Source organism: Panthera uncia, chromosome B4 (assembly GCF_023721935.1).
Source record: "Panthera uncia isolate 11264 chromosome B4, Puncia_PCG_1.0, whole genome shotgun sequence".
Taxonomy (NCBI): Eukaryota; Metazoa; Chordata; class Mammalia; order Carnivora; family Felidae; genus Panthera; species Panthera uncia.
This window is the reverse complement of record NC_064809.1, coordinates 4530763-4547694: the sequence shown is the minus strand read 5'-3', so window position 1 is coordinate 4547694 and position 16932 is coordinate 4530763. Positions and strand designations below refer to the sequence as shown.

Sequence of the window (16932 nt, the reverse complement as noted above, 5' to 3'; positions counted from 1 at the left end):
AAGAGTCTTAGAAGCTGGTTTATGATGGAACATGTTGTTTGATTTTTATATGCCATACAGAGGTGGGAATAGTGGTTGGTACTGAGTCAGGTGCTTTATTTATTTATTTTTAATGTTTATTTACTTTTGAGACAGACAGAGAGAGAGAGACAGACAGAGGGAGAGAGAGGGAGACACAGAATCTGGAGCAGGCTCCAGGCTCTGATCTTTCAGCACAGAGCCTGACCTGGGACTTGAACCCACAAACCATAAGATTGTGACCTGAGCCGAAGTCAGACACTTCACTGACTGAGCCACCCAGGCACCCCTAGTGAGGTGCTTTCTAAATTGAGCTCACAGCCTTTGTCACGAGAGACCCGTAGCTGCACAGAGAAGGAACGAGGGGGAGGTGGTATTCAAGCGGTGAACTTGAATCCCTCATAAAGCAGAGAGGGCTGTGTCAGACCTTGTGAATCAAGGAGGCAAAGTACACGGGCTTTATGCAGCGGGAACAGGAACAGAGTCCAAGTCTGACTGCAGGGCTGTGATCAGCCAGAGCTCCCTCCCTCCCTCCCTCCCTGGACTGAGTGGTCTTTTTGTCGTTGAGTCTCAGACCTGTCCCATGCCCACTAGCCACCGAAACCCAACAACGTGCAAATCCCCAACTGCTGTCCTTGCGGTTTTCAGGATGTAACTTTTTCTTTCCTTCTCTCAGAGGAGCAAATATTCGTGTCTGCGTAAATTATCAAGAAAGTTAGTTGGTGGCCTTTAAGAACAAGATGTGAATGGTGATTTAAAAGTAGGAGGGAGAGTAGAAGCCAATGGGGGTGGTAGAAAACAGTAGACTTTACACAAGAAAAATAATCACTGTCCATACACAACTGCTGTTAATATTTAATGTTTTTTGCATTTTTAAAGATCCTTTTTGGGGCATCTGGGTGGCTCAGTCGGTTAAGCGTTCGACTCTTGATTTTGGCTTAGGTCATGATCTCACTGTTTGTCGGCTCGAGCCCCGTGTCTGGCTGTGTGCTGTCGGTGCAGATCCTGCTTGGGATTCTTCCTCTCTCTCTGCCCCTCCCCCACCTGCGCTCTCTCTGTCTCTCAAAATAAATAAATTAAAAACTTAAAACAATATCTTTCTATGCTTACTTTCTAATGTATTTGATATCATACTTTGTATACAACTATACAACTTACATACTTTTTTACTTGATAATTTATCATAAGCATTTCCCATGTCAAAAATATTCAAGGGTTACTTAACCCTTTCTAAAATGCCCAACGATACATGAATGTAGACTGGTTCTTGATTTTCACTTTTGAAATAATGCTGTGAGTGCCAGTGTGCCTAAATCTTTGTATTTGAGACTCTTTTCTTAATAATCCACCTATGTATGTCATTTGCCTATTTACCTACTAGGTATCATAAGTGGGTTTTTTTTTTTTTTTAAGATTTTATTTTGGGGATGGGTGCACCAGGGTGGCTCAGTTGGTTGAGCATCTGACTCGTGATTTTGACTCAGGTCATGATTCCAGGGTCATTAGATCGAGCCCTACATTGGGCTGTGTGCTGGTCGTGGAGCCTGCTTGGGATTTTCTCTCTCTCCTCCTCTGACCCTCTCCCCCACTTACGCGCATACTCTCTCTCAAATTAAAGAAAAAAAAATTAAATACATACAAATAAAAATAAACTATTTTATGCAAACAAATGGTTAGCTCTCCAACATGTATTAATAGGTAAAAAAGAAACCCGATGTATAGTAACATGTATGTTACGCTTCTGAGTGTTTTTAAGTACGTATGTGTATATGTGGGAAATTTCCAGAAGTATAAACAAAAAAATTACTTTTATGGAGTATACCTTATGCTAGGGTTTTGAGGTGTTTTTTAAAATTTTGTTGTGGTAAAATATATATAACATAAAACAAAATAAAATGAAATGAAATAAAATAAAATAAATAAAATAAAATAAAATAAAAAACTTTTGAAGTCTAGGGAAAAAAGATTTTATTTTAAAGTAACCTCTACCCTCCACGTGAGGCTCAAACTCACAACCCCAAGATTGAGAGTCACGTGCTCTACTGACTGAGCCAGCCAGGCACCCCACAAGTGTTTTTTTTTTTTTTTTAATTAATGTATATAAAATTGCCTTATCTATAGCCCTTAATGTGAAGGACTGTATGTAAGTTATTTTTTACATACATCAACATTTTTGTTTATTTATTACAGTATTGAGTCTAAACATTTCTGGGTTGTTAAATCCCTTACATGTAAGTTTCCTTGGTAAATTTTCCACTACTTTTATGCTTAGAACATCCTTCCTTATTCAGAGCACATCTGAATAGTAAATATAAAATTTCAAGATATGAAAAGGTAGCACTTTAAAATGCACTGGGTCTTAATACGTGTCAAGGTTATAAATTGATTTTTGAGGGGGCGGGGTTTATTCCTTTCCAGTAACTAGCAGCTATTTTTCTGGGTGAGGCAGCTTGATTTTATACATATATGGTATTTAACATGTATATAGCCTTACCTCATTCTTAGCCCCATTGCACAATAGGCGCTTAAATTACATTGTTGAAAGAAACCTTTTAGTGAAATTGGAGTCCAGGGGTTAATTGTTCCTAAAGCTTACCTGCAGCCTGGTTTTTGCTTTCTGTGAGACTCTTTTCATTAGCTTTATAATACATTTCTGTTGCTGGCTTCAGCTAGTTGGTTTCTCTCAATTGTGAGCAGAATTACTGAGGGACAGAGCGTGTGTTACCTAAGAAGGCCCGCTTCGTTCTAACTTACTATGGCTTATTTCAGAGGGAGTGCCTTTCCATTCACGTTGGCCAAGCTGGCATCCAGATTGGGGATGCTTGCTGGGAACTCTACTGCCTGGAACATGGAATCCAGCCAGACGGCGTTGTTCTCGACAGTAAAAAGGATCAGGTGGAGAATGCTAAAATGGAACATATGGGCGCGTCTTGCAGTGCCTTCTTTAGTGAGACCCGAGCCGGGAAGCACGTGCCCAGAGCCCTCTTCACGGACCTGGAGCCAACTGTTATAGGTAACGTGGGGCTGGCATTCTAGTGTGCTTAACCAGGTCCACAACCACAGCAAACAAACCCAGTACAAGTGCCTGGGATCGTCAGATTACACTGGATCTATCTCAACAGGATCATAGGGACCCTTTTTAAATTTAGAAGGTCACTCATGACCACGTAAGGTGATCAGCATGAAACATACCCAGAGGGCGTGCCAGCTTAGCTCTCCTTTCCTATGTGATAAAACACATTCGAACCTCGTGAGTTTCTCCACACACATCTGTTGTAGCAGAAGATCAGATCTTTTCCTGGGTTGGAAAGCCAGTTGCTAGAAGCTTCTGACAAAGAATCTGAAATTTGGCATGACCCGAACATGATCCCAAAGAGGCAAGGAGCCAAATAAATCTTCTAATTGTGGGGGAAGTGAATACAACGTTATAATTATTAATGGAAGACTTGAGTAAGCACTTGAAATGGGTCTACAGAAATGCTGGGGGGAGGAAGGGGTCTTACTGACTTGGAAAGGCTGGAGAGGAGGGTGGATTTGGGTTTGGTATTATGCATCAATTATTTACTGCTGTGTAATAAACTGCCTCCAAAATTAGTGGTTTGAAACAATAATGATCACTATTTTGTCCATGACTCTACAGTTTGGACGGGACTCAGAGGGCAGTGCTCCTCTCTGCTCTATAGGGTGTCCTAAGGAGGCTCAAGTTGGAGCTGGAAGATCCACTTTGAAGAATTCTTTTTTTATTTTTTTTAATGTTTATTTATTTTTGAGAGAGAGAGAGAGAGAGAGAGAGAGCGGGGGAGGGTCAGAGAGAGAAGGAGACACAGTATCCGAGGCAGGCTCCAGGCTCTGAGCTGTCAGCACAGAGCCCGACGTGGGGCTCGAACTCACGAACCGTGAGATCGTGACCTGAGCCGAAGTCGGACGCTCAACCGACCGAGCCACCCAGGCACCCCTGGAGGATCCACTTTGGAAGTGTTTCACCCTCATGGCTGGCAAGTTGGTGCTGGCTTGTTGGCTAAGAGCTGGGTCAGGGCTGTGGGGGCCACAGGCCTCCCCGCGGGCTGCCGAGACTTCCTCACAGCACGGCAGCGGGGTTCCAAGAGCAAGCATCCCAGGAGCACAAGGCTGAAGTCCATGGCATTTTAATACTCTAGGCTTGGAAGGGTGTTGACCTGCTGTTGTTCGCTGGGTCAAGGCCATTACAAACAGAGATCCACCGAGGAAGGGAATATAAGACCTCACCTCTTGATGCACCAAGAACGAGGTCTGAGAAGCACACGTGAGATGAGAAATACTCTGGTGGCCATCCTTGGAAAATGCAGTCTGTATGTGCTGGATTAGAGTTCATTTCCTGATCAGAACGATGTCAGATCAAGTATCACACTGAAGGTTGATTGGTGCCCGTGGGAAGCAGAAGCTGGAAAGGGTTATTATGAGGGAAACATGAGAACCGCTGAAGCCAGGATGCCTGCAGACAGATTCAGTATTTGCTAGACGTGAAAGAATTAAAAATAGGAAATAGCGGTGGCTTCAAGAACAGGCGAAGCTAGTCTGAGGCTAAGAGAGGCAGTTATGTTGTATTTGGACTCTGAGTTATCAGTGCCCGAAGAGAATATCTGAATTTTTGTTTCTGACAAGTGGGACTTTGCAGCCATGAGCTTCAGTTGCAGTCTGGTATCCCCGAAACCCGGACAGAGTGGAATATGTCCCCAGAGGACTGCGGTAAATGTAACTAAAGAAGCAACGTGAGAGGCCACATCTCAGAATTATGAATATTGTAGCAGGTATTTTAACTTGTGCCAATCCGAAGACGCTGGGCCAGTTGGAGGTTTAAGACCTGGGATCAGGAGCTGAGCAAGTCAGGGAAGAGCTAGGAGGCAGGAAGAAACCAGAAGAAATTCCCCAGTCCTCTGGAATATAGCATAAAGAGAGGGTCCGGAGCTGGCCCAAACAAAGAGGCGTATGCTCCGGCTTGGAGGAGAAGGTGCTGATTTTCCTTGTTCTCTTCAGCAACTAAGAGAGCCTCATACGTGTGAGGCACTGTCCTTGACATTGGAGGTGTATGTAGTCGTACTCTTCATGGAGCCCATATTCTAGTGGCGGGCAATTCTATAAAAACCAAATAGTGTGCCTGATGGTGATCGGTGGATGGGGAAAAATAAGGCAGAGCCGTAAGGGTAGGGAATGTTGTCCAAGTGGTAGGAGGTGCTTTTTCTAAAAGAATGTCAAGGAAGGCCTTGAAGAGAGGGCGAGCTGAAGGAAGAGAGGGCGAGAGCCTTACCTCTCTGGAAGAGATCAGAAAAGACTTGATGGACAAAGTGATAGTCCATCTGAATCTTGAAGACGGGGTAAGAGGACTTTTAACAGTTCACAGATGAAAGAGAATGGAAAACACGAGCAAAGACACACTCAGACACCTGTGAATATTGTTTCTGCTTGAAAACGGAGAGGATGTTGATACAGTGGAGTCACAGAAGACTTAAACTGGCATGGAGGCAGACTATGGAATTTCCTTGAATAATATGTGTGGTATGAATCTGATGGGAAATAAAAAGACTTAGAGCAAGGGAATGGCAGATTTAGAACTATACTTCAGTAATATTAATCACAGAGATGTATTCATTCCTGTATTCAATATTTCTTTAGCACCTGCTCTGTGCCAAGTACTGATCTAGAAAGAGAGTAGATTAAGTTACAAGATTTTTGTGTTGGATGGACTGGAATGGAGAATACCAATTTGAGAGGGGTCTAAACAGTAGAGGATTGAGGCGCCTGGGTGACTCAATCAGTTAAGCATCTCACTCTCTCAATTTCAGCTCAGGTCATGATCTCATGTTCGTGGGTTCAAGCCCCGTGTCAGACTCTGTGCTGACAGCACAGAGCCTGCTTGGGATTCTTTCTTTCTGCCTCTCCCCTGCTTGTGCGCTGTCTGTCTGTCTCTCTCTCTCTCTCTCTCTCTCAAAATAAGTAAGTAAACTTTAAAAAAAAATAAAAAAAGAAACAGGAATGGATCATTTGCCAATGGATGTTCTTGAGAGAATTCAGGGGTGTCTCCCAGATTTCGCTGTTTCAATAATGGGGTTGAGAAATGAGGTAGGAATTCCAGAAGGCGACCTAGTTTTGGGCATGAGGAATTTGAAGGGTCTGTAGGTTGGTCCCTTCCCCTTAGAAGATGGGGAACCAGAGGTGTTCAGTGAAAAGTTACCCGATAGAGTTAGTACTAAAAAGCTGTGAAAGTGGCTGATGTTCTCCAAAGCCAGCCTGAATGGTTTTGAGTAAAGGAAAGGTAAGTGTAGGTTGTGTTTGTGGAGTAGAATTCTACTAAAGATATTCATAGGCAGAACAAGGGAGAGAGGGGAGGGAGGGATGGTTCAGAGTGGGTGAGGGGCCCCATGACTGAGAGGGTGGGTCGTTCTTCTCCTCCTTCCCTCTCTTCTCTGGGGTAGTGACCAAGGATTTTGTGACGGGGAGGAAGGTGCTCATTGAGGAGTTCTGATTGGAATAATGGGGTGATGGTGTGTGAGACCTTGGAGATAGGAGTAGAGATTTAAGACACGTTTGGAGAGGAGGACAGAGGGTCAAGTGACGTGTGAGGAGTGTGCCAAGTGTGAGTCTGAAGGGGCCGAGAGCAAAGCTGGGGTGCATGGTGCCCGTGAGGTGGGGACCAGGCGAGGAGGGATTTGGGGCGGGCGGCAAGCCTCTGGCTCTGATCACCCGTCGCAGGGCCAGGCTGTGTAAGCAGACCCGTGAAAGTAACATGAAGGGAGGAGGAGTGGGAAAAGAAACTACCGGGAGCACAAGGTCGTGGTGAGAAGGAATTTAGCAAAATTCAATGAACATTCATCCATCTAGGTAATGGGAGTAGACAGATGAATGAATATTGATCCCTTCCCTGCTGCCGTCCTAGTGAGTTCAGGCTGTTGTGACAAGATATCGTAGACTAGGGGTTAAACGGTGGAAATTTATTTCTCACTGTTGTGGAGGCTAGAAGTTCAAGACCAGGGTGGCAGCGTGGTCGGTGTCTGATGAGCGCTGTCTTTTGGCTTTGCAGATGGCCACCTTCTTGCCATGTCCTCATATAGCAGAGAGAGAGATCCGCTCTCTGTCCTCTGACGAGGGCACTAACCCCATTCACGAGGGCCCCACCCCCATGGCCCGGTGACCTCCCCACACACACCATCACACCGGGGGTTAGGGCTTCAACACCTATTCAAGACAGATCTTGGGGAGACACGAACATTCAGTCCATAGCAGTACCATGTATCAGTGAGGAACTGCACGGATATTTTCCTATAATCCCTTTAGTATTCTGTCAGGAAACCTTGTTATCCTCAGTTAATAGATGAAGCCACCCAGTCTTGGGCAGGTTCTGGAACTTGCCTTAGATCGTTGAACTTTTGAGGGTAGAACTGGGTTTGACCCCAGATTTGCATACTAATAAGAGCCATTCTCTTTTTTTTTTTTAATTTTTTTTATTTTTTTATTTTTATTTTTTTCAATATATGAAGTTTATTGTCACATTGGTTTCCATACAACACCCAGTGCTCATCCCAGCAGGTGCCCTCCTCAATGCCCATCACCCACCTTCCCCTCCCTCCCACCCCCATCAACCCTCAGTTTGTTCTCAGTTTTTAAGAGTCTCTTATGCTTTGAAGAGCCATTCTCTTTTAACAACAACAACAACAACGAAACAGCATAAGCTAGTGGAGAAGACAATGTAAATGGTGGTAGCAACACGAACACCTGTGTTAAGCTGAACCATATAAAGTTGCCAGTGGTTGATTATTTTTTATCTAAAAAATGTCAGTGTTGTACGATGCCACCTAGTAACAATAGAAATGTCTGCAAGGTGCAGAGGTATCCCCGAGGAAGGGACGAGTAACTAGAGAGCCATCCAACGTCTTCTCCCGAGGGAGCAGCACTGGCAGATTCACAGAGGCCTGGAGGAACCTGCACGTGTCACAGGAGTTCCGTGTGGCAGGAACTTGGGGCCGGGTAGGGGGGCAGTGGTACAGAAAGACCATCGGGCTGGGTCGTGGGCTAGGAGGTGTGGTTGGAGAAAGGCTTTGGCAACTTTAAGATTTTGGGGGAGACAGTTGTAAGGATTTCATGTGGAGTGGGGCCGAACAGCTTTGGAAGTAAGGAAGCAAGGAATGTCAAATCATCCTTTTTAAAAACCACTTCACTTCCTGAGGGTGCTGGTTAGGTAAAGACGCTGGGCCAGATCACTCGTGTCTCTGAGCAAAGTGGAAAAGGTGCCAGGAAGGGAGCAGACAGTTTGGGTGTGCTCACGAATGGCAGTGCTATAATCACTGATCTCTGGAAAAGTCGATTTTACTGAAAGAATTTATGGAACTACCTTCAGAATCTCAACTGGACACTACCATGAAGAACCGGGCTTCTGGAATGCCATAAATTCCCTTCTTAGGCGTAATTCAGCCTTAGACTTTTAGGTGAAAAGCAGAGTCCACCCAGAATTATATGCCCACTTCTATCTTGTTTATAAGTATCTTCTAAAAACCTTAACTTTGGGTTTTTTGTTTGTTTTTGGTGTGCGTATGTTAAAACTCATTTAAATAAATTTTGGTAGATTTAACTATTTGGGGGTGTACAAAATTGTGGTTTAGAAATTCATGGTGATGTGCAGGGGAACAAGGTGAGTTGAGAGAGCCATCTTGTTCTTAGACATTGGCTCATTTCCTCTTAGGCAGTGATCTTCTGAAATGAACTATAGGTATCTGGTGACGGGACCAATGTGGTATTTGCATAAATACATATCCTGAGCTAATTGTATCATCATTTAAAAAAAAATTTTTAATGTTTTTTTTTTTATAATTTTTTTTTCAATTTTTTTCAATTTTTTTGTCAATTTTTGAGACAGAGAGAGACAGAGCATGAATTGGGGAGGGTCAGAGAGAGAGGGAGACACAGAATCCAAAACAGGCTCCAGGCCCTGAGCTGTCCGCACAGAGCCCGACGCGGGGCTCGAACTCACGGACTGCGAGATCATGACCTGAGCCGAAGTCGGACGCTCAACCGACTGAGCCACCCAGGCGCCCCAATGTTTTTATTTTTGAGAGAGAGAGAGAGAAGACAGAGCACGAGCGGGGCAGGGGCAGAGAGAGAGGAAGACACAGAATCGGAAGCAGGCTCCAGGCTTCCAGCTGTCAGCGCAGAGCCCGATGCCAGGCTCGAACCCGTCAACCGCAATATCATGACCTGAGCCGAGGTCGGGAGCTCAACCGACTGAGCCCAGGCGCCCCTGTATCATTATTATTTATAATGGTTTCCTGTGGGCCATGCGTTGTGCCCTGTGATCTCATTTAATCCTTGTAACAGTTCAATGGGGCAGGTCTTGTTATTATCCGTGTTTGTGAGATGCAACAGTGGAGGCTTAGGGATGGTAAGTGACTGCCCCGTAGCTGAATGGGGAAGGAGAACCTGAATGCAGGAATCGGATTCTTGGACACACGCCCTTGCTGCCGTGCAGTGTCCCGCCGTAACCAGGGCAGCGTCCTCAGAGCCTGCTTAGCCCTCCAACATAATTCTTCAGGAAGCGCGCTATGTAGATGGTTCTAAATTTGGGGAGCGGGACATGGACCCGGGACACATGTGTCTTGGTATTTCCTCATGCTGCCCAGGTTTCTAAAAGGCAACAAAAGTAGGCAGGAGTTGCGCTTGGTTGTACTGAAGATTGCCAGTATCGTAACCCGTTTCCCTGTTTTAGGCATTTATGTTAACTGCATTTGAGTTGTGTGAGTGTTTGAGTTGGCCACACCTTCCTTGTTAAAGCCTCTTTCCTTGCATACTACTAATGATTTAGATTGGTACGCTTTTCCTTGCTTTGCTGGCACGCAGTTGGCCATTTGTGGATAGAGGTACTTGGCCTTGAAATGCCAGCGTGATCCCAGGGTGTGTGATGGGTGTGAATAGTGTCTCTTAAATATCTGTGTCCACCTAGAACCTCAGAATGTGACTTCATTTGGAAATAAGGTCTTTGCAGCTGTACTGAGTTAAGATGGGGTCACACTGGATGGGGGTTGGCCCTACATCCCACGGTCTGCGTCCTTATGGGAAGAAGAGGGGACACGGCAGGGGGAATGGCACGTGTGACAGAGGCAGGCACTGGGGTCATGCAGGTACACTCAGAGGAACTCCCCAAACTGGCAGAGGTCACCAGAAGCCAGAAGAGTGGCATGGGACAGCCTCTCCCTGTCACCTCCGGAAGGGACCAGCACTGCTAACACCCTGATGTGCGACTTCCTGAGCTGTGAGAGAACAGATTTCTCTCGTCTGAAGCCACCCAATTTGTTGTCATTTGTCACGGCAGCCCTAAGGAACTGATGAAGGGTGTGTGATAGGGAAACATACTCTCTGCTTATCTGAGAATAATGATACCCGTCCCTAGACTAAGGAAGGGTGATTCCGTGGTTTCAGGCCATTTGTCCACCACACGGGAGGACGGAGCAGTCGGGGTCCTGGGCCGTGCAAGAATTCGGAGCAGGGCGTGCTGACCTCGTCTCCCCCTGCCCCTGGGAGCACGCTGACCTCGTGCCCCTCTGCAGATGGGAGCGTGCCCACCTCGTCTCCTCCTGCAGATGGGAGCGCGCTGAGCGCCTCTCCCCCTGCAGATGGGAGCGCGCTGACCTCGTCTCCCTCTGCAGATGGGATCCGAGCCGGCCAGCAGCGCTCGCTCTTCCCGCCGGAGCAGCTCGTCAGCGGGAAGGAAGACGCGGCAAACAACTACGCCCGAGGCCGCTACTCTGTCGGCATGGGCATCATCGACCTCGTGCTGGAGAGGATCCGAAAGCTGGCAAGTGGCTCCCCTCTCCCTAGACAGGTGCCCCGGTGCCTGGGCCCCACCTCCCAAGGGACTGGCATTTTCTAGCACAGGCATCACGGCACCCAGCCTCTCCCCTTGGAGCTTCCTGCGGATGCGCAAAGTCGAGAAGCCACCGTATGTTGGTTCTGATTACGCTTTGTTCTGTAGGAAGGGCCGAAGAGACCTTTACCCTTGTTATATACAGCCCCATCTACTCTTTTTTGGGTTTTGGGTTTTTTTTTAGATTTATGGGGAAATGTTTTATTTTTCCCCCACTGCTTTATTGAGGTCTAACTGACACGCAACATTGCGTAAATTCAAGGTGTACATGTGATGATTTTATACACCTGTCCTGTACAGCGATTGCGGGAATATGGTTAACGTGTGTGCGTGTGGTAAGAGCGTTTAAGATCTCTCTTAGCAACTTCCTTTTTTTATTTTAGTTTTTTTAATGCTTCTTTATTTTTGAGAGAGAGAGAGAGAGTGCGAGGGAGGGAGGGGCAGAGAGAGAGGGAGACACAGAATCTGAAGCAGGCTCCAGAGCCCAACGTGGGGCTTGAACCCGTGACCGCGGGAGATCATGACCTGAGCTGAAGTCGGTCGCTCAACTGACGGAGCCACCCAGGTCCCCCATTTCTTAGCAGCTTTCAAGCATACAATACAGTATTGTGGACTAGAGTCACCATGCTGCCCGCTCGATCCCCAGAACTCATTCACTTTCTAACTGAAAGTTTCTGCCCTGCAACCGTTGACTCCGGGTTGCCCCCACCCACAGCCCCTGGCAGACACTGTTCTTTCCCTTTTTATGAGTTTGATCCATGCATACAAATGGGATGATACAGTATCTGGCTTCCTATGTCTGACTTCCCTCACTTAGCGTAATGCCCTTAACATCCATCCGTGCTGTACAAATGGCAGGAGGTCCTTCTTTTTAAGGATTAGCCCCCTTCCACTCTTGCTTCTGCCCAACTCGTGGCTTATCTTGTTATCACAGACTTCCAAAGCATCTGGACACTCGTCCTTTTCCAGTAGCATCCCACTATTTGTGAAGTTAACAAGAGGCACATCCTACCTGGAGATGATTTACCCTACTTACGAACAGTCAGCTCTTCGGGGATCTGGAGAATCCTTTGTCTAGGACCTGTTTCGGAGTTTGACATGATCCTTAAGTAATGCGATGCCTTTTACACCCACAGAGTAGACTGGGTATAGAGGTGATAAGTACTTCATCTACTGGCGGAGGGGGAGGGATCTGTTGCTTCAGTATTTTGCCAGTCATTTTCTTGTCTTTGTTACTGATAAAGACCTTGCTTTAGATCACATGCAGATAAATCCGTGGAGGGCAGCTAACGACAGGTGGATGTTCAGGGTTTGCCTACAGTAAAATTCTAAAGCGCTTCCCCTACTCCGCACGCTCGCATGTGTTACCGTGGCGTTGATCACGGTTGACCAGTCCTTTGTGAAGGTTTTGTTTGTTCGGGGGAGCTTGTAGTGTCCCCTCTCACTGCTTCTGGCTTCGTTGGGCCCATTCTCACGTCTCCTTTACTTCCCCAGGCGGAGCAGTGCAGTGGGCTTCAGGGCTTTTTGATTTTCCGGAGCTTTGGAGGAGGGACTGGATCGGGATTTACATCCCTCTTAATGGAGAGGCTCGCGGCAGAATATAGCAGGAAGACAAAGCTGGAGTTCTCGGTCTATCCGGCCCCCAGGATCTCCACTGCTGTCGCAGAACCTTACAACTGCACCCTCACCACCCACTCCACCCTGGGGCACTTGGACTGCACCTTCATGGTGGACAACGAGGCCGTCTATGACATCTGCCACCACAAACTCGGTGCCGAACGCCCCTCTTATGCCAACATTAATAGGCTGATAGGTCAGGCGGTCTCTTCCATTACTGCTTCCCTCCGGTTTGAAGGGCCCTTGAATGTGGACCTGACTGAATTCCAGACCAACCTCGTACCGTATCCGAGAATACATTTCCCCGTGACAGCCCTTGCCCCCATCGTCTCTGCCGACAGCGCCTACCACGAGGAGCTCTCCGTGTCCGACATCACCGCTGCTTGCTTTGACTTCTCCAATCAGCTGATCAAGTGCGACCCTCGGCTGGGGAAGTACATGGCCTGCTGCCTCCTCTACAGAGGGGACGTGGTCCCTAAAGATGTGAATGCAGCCATTGCAGCCACGAAGCTGAGGAGCTCTGTGCAGTTCGTAGACTGGTGTCCAACCGGTTTCAAGGTGGGCATCAACAGCCGGCCACCCACGGTGACGCCAGGAGGGGACCTGGCCGAGGCCCGGCGGGCTGTGTGCATGTTGAGCAACACCACGGCGGTCGTGGAGGCCTGGGCCCGCCTGGACCGCAAGTTCGACCTCATGTACGCCAAGAGGGCGTTTTTACACTGGTACGTCGGAGAAGGCATGGACGAAGGCGAGTTCTTAGAGGCCAGGAAAGACTTGGCAGCCCTGGAGAAGGATTACGAAGAAGTGGGGCAAAGTCCCTGAGGCAAATGTGGCCGGTGAGGATGAAGACTCCATCAAAGCCCGTGCTTTCTTTTCAGGACACTATTTACGCCTCGCGGGTAGATGTCCCCATTAGAAGAAACTGGAAACCGAATCAAGCAAGACCCTGAGTTCCACACTAGATGAGATGGCTCGGTTCCAACAATGGCTCAGATTTCCTTGTCTGTAGTGGAGTTGAGCACGGCTCCCTTGAACCTTTCAGGTTTGGGGTCCTTCTAGCTACTGGATCACATCTATGTTTCTTTCCTTCTTTTTTTTTTTCTCATAATGGAAACCTAGCTCTATTCTTGGCTTTTGCAACGAAAGACCATGAACCCCTAAAGCCAGTGCTCTTGCTTTCCCTTTCCTGAGGTGTAAAACAGCACATGTTAATTATTACTGTTATTTCCCCCGTGCCTATGTTTTGTACGTTGATTAAATAATGAATATTTTCAGTATCATTCTTTTCTTTCTTCCAAATGTGGGCCTTAACGTCTCAGTTTGCTGTTTATACAAAGAAACCAGTAGCAAGAATATTCTTGGGTCTTCCAAACATTTTTTTTTAACGTTGATTTATTTTTGAAGGAGAGAGAGACAGAGCGTGAGGAGGGAAGGGCAGAGAGAGGGGGGAGACACAGAATCCGAAGCAACCTCCAGGTCTGAGCTGTCAGCACAGAGCCCGACACAGGGCTTGAACCCGTAAACCACGAGATCATGACCTGAGCTGAAGTCGAAGGCTTAGCCCGCTGAGCCACCCAGGCACCCCGGGTCTTTCAAACATTTGCATCTGTGATCCTGTGGGTCAGAAGGTGAAAGTGAGCTCCCTCGGCTCCCCATCCTTGAAGAGACGTTCTCGAAGTGTGACTGGCAGAGCCCTGCATCAGACCCAGTTGAGAGGTTTGGGGGAAAAAATGCATAATCTTGAGCTTCGCTGTGGACTTGCTGGGTGAGAAGCCCTGGGGACTGGAGAGGGCATGATGACCCAAGAGTTGGAAGTTAAAAAAACAAAAACAAAAAACACGTAATGGAATTCATTTTTGGTACTAAATTATCCCACTTTCAAACCAGCTATAACTCAAAATGGAAAAAATAGCTATAAATGCAGTAAAACCGTCAGCCACTTTTTTTTTTTTATAATTCACGATATTTAGTCTGCCTAATTGTTGGAAGGTGAACTAGATACTGCAAAGTCTTGCTCTTGAGCTGATGGTAGTTTCCAGGTGCCTCCATCAGCTGTGGTGTTTACCTTACAGCCCTGGTCCTCCTGTGTCCTCTCTTGGCCTCAGCGTGGTCAGGGCTTTTGGTTCGGGCAGATACTCTGAGGGTAATAGATGCCAAAGCCTTGGCTGAAGGCGTAAAGTCGGGTGTCCTATTGAGAGGTTTGCCAAACTGCTGCATTACCATCTCCTTGCCTATGCCAAGACCCAGAACGGCCCCTCCACCTTTACTGGTGTCCTGGTAGATGCTTTTAGGTACTGACCTCACCGCCCTGGGATGTGGCCTTCAGGAGCTCCATTCGCACGATGGACCGTTTTGCCTGCTTTCCGCTCACACGTTGCCACCACGGAGGCCAGTGAGCACAGTTTGGTGGAGATGATGTCTCCACACCTTAAGACATGCCTGTCTGTCAAGATACGGTTTTCCCCAGCCCAGCCATCGGTGAGTTCTTGCTCAGTCCTCAAGTCTCTGAGCATTTGGCTGGATCCGCTTCGGACTCTACTTCCGAGGCCCCCTGCCAAGGGCTGAGCCTCCACTGATACTAAAACGACTTCGTACCAGAGTTCCCTTTGGACCCCGAGGCCTGTTAATCCTAAGATGTGCCAAGACTTCAGCATAGTAACAGGGAAAGGAATACGATTCTCATTCCTATATCTCTGACTTGCTGTGATCAAATACTTGGAGGAAAGTAAAAAAGAAAAAAGAAAAGAAAACTTTTTTCTACAAAGAAAGGAGTGATTCGGTGCTCTCTGTGGTCACTTTCAGCAAATCCAACATAGACCAACAGTGGGTTGTGTGGCTCTGTATTTAAGGGTGAAAGAAAACCTTCAATACTTGAAGGATCCCTCTGCCAATATCCAAATTTACAGGGCTCCATTTTTCGACCAACCTATGTGTCCAATATGCTCTCTTATTAAGTAGTAAATAAAGATATTTGATGACCTAAATATAATGGATAGTCCACATACCGGTGAGTTTTAGGATTAGGTCTCCTAAGACGTAGTCATCAAAATGCAAATACTAGTCTCTAGACTGTTGTTTTTTTTTTTTTTTTAACAAAGTTTATCACCAAATGGTACAGCGTAAGTCGTGGCATTGTTACAACTATGTGATTTTGAAATGTCTACCTCCCCACATCTTAAAATCCCTGCCTTGAATACAGTTACTTCTCCAGGTCCTTGCCAGTCCCAAGATTTTGTGAGTCTAAGATTTGATTCACTTGTGATGCCACATGCCTCCATATGCCATACGTGATATTAGATTTACCAGGTATTTGTATTATTCATGTTTCCTCACCATTCATTAAACATTCATTTTTTTCCTTCTTTTCGTGACACAACATTCAAACTTGACTCGTTAGCATCATGTTTCTGCCACTTCCTAGACACTGAAAAAACCATAGAACATTTCCACTCAGTTACCATCCGCCTGTCTTTTGTGTATTGTTGCCTTATATTGTAGGGCCGTGTGTATTTTATTTTATTATTTATTTATTTATTTTTAATATGAAATTTATTGTCACATTGGTTTCCATACAACACCCAGTGCTCATCCCAACAGGTGCCCTCCTCCGTGCCCATCACCCACCCCCCATCACTGCCGTATGTATTTTAAACCTTACAAGGCATGGACTATTGTTGCTGCTGTTTTAAACTGGGTGTCTGCTTAGATTTACCTTCCTAGTTACCATCTGGTACTGTTCATTTCTCCTTGTGTTACCAAACTTCCACCTAGGATCATTTTCCTTCTGGCAAAAGACCTGCCCTTGGAAATCCTTTCGATGTGGATCCCGGGTTGAGAGGGGATGATATTTGCCTTTTCTTCCTCAAAGAGGGAGATCACCTGAAATCCTGACGTGTGGTCTCGAGGCAAGGACTCTCTTATTCATCTGTGTATCTACAGTGCCAGGCACAGAGTAGGTACTCCCATACTTATTAAGTTGAGAAGTGCCAGGAGATGACCTTATTTCCTACTTTACTGAAATCACATCCATCTGATTCTTAACTTCTTCCAATCCTCTTCATACACTTGAACTTGTTTTGAATCTGCACATACCCAGAGGAGTAGCTCTCCATTGCAAGGACATCTGTCATTTTTGTACCTTCTCTTGACTCCTCCCTTCTAGAAGACCTCACTCCTTCAGTCCCCTTTGTATATTCGGTCTCTGTCTCCACTGATTTTGTTGTTGTTGTTGTTGTTCTTTTCCTTACTTGTATGTCCAGGTCTCTTCCTTCAAAACATCAATCCCTTTTTCTAGATTCTACTTCCCCCATAACATACTCTCACATCTTTCTGCTCTGCCAGGCTTCTCCAAGGAATATATACATATGATGCCTGCATGCCGTCCTCTCAGTCCTCAGCAGTTGTAAGCTGTC

The 16932-nt window shown here is 46.5% G+C and overlaps 1 protein-coding gene across 1 annotated transcript; it reads left to right on the top strand.

Annotated features, from left to right (window-relative positions):
• Nucleotides 1-2742: 2742 nt before the first annotated feature.
• TUBAL3 (tubulin alpha like 3) lies at nt 2743-15829 on the top strand. The gene is made up of 3 exons (XM_049624569.1): nt 2743-3031; nt 10686-10834; nt 12398-15829. Exons 1-3 carry the CDS (start codon nt 2929-2931, stop codon nt 13340-13342), a joined length of 1197 nt encoding a protein of 398 aa, XP_049480526.1. The 5' UTR covers nt 2743-2928; the 3' UTR covers nt 13343-15829.
• The last annotated feature ends 1103 nt before the right edge of the window (nt 15830-16932 follow it).

Coding starts and splice junctions, on each gene's coding strand:
- TUBAL3 (XM_049624569.1), top strand. CDS start 2,929: ATGGAACATATGGGCGCGTCTTGCAGTGCCTTCTTTAGTGAGACCCGA. Junction 3,032..10,685: donor CCTGGAGCCAACTGTTATAG/GTAACGTGGGGC, acceptor CTCCCTCTGCAG/ATGGGATCCGAGCCGGCCAG. Junction 10,835..12,397: donor TGGAGAGGATCCGAAAGCTG/GCAAGTGGCTCC, acceptor TTACTTCCCCAG/GCGGAGCAGTGCAGTGGGCT.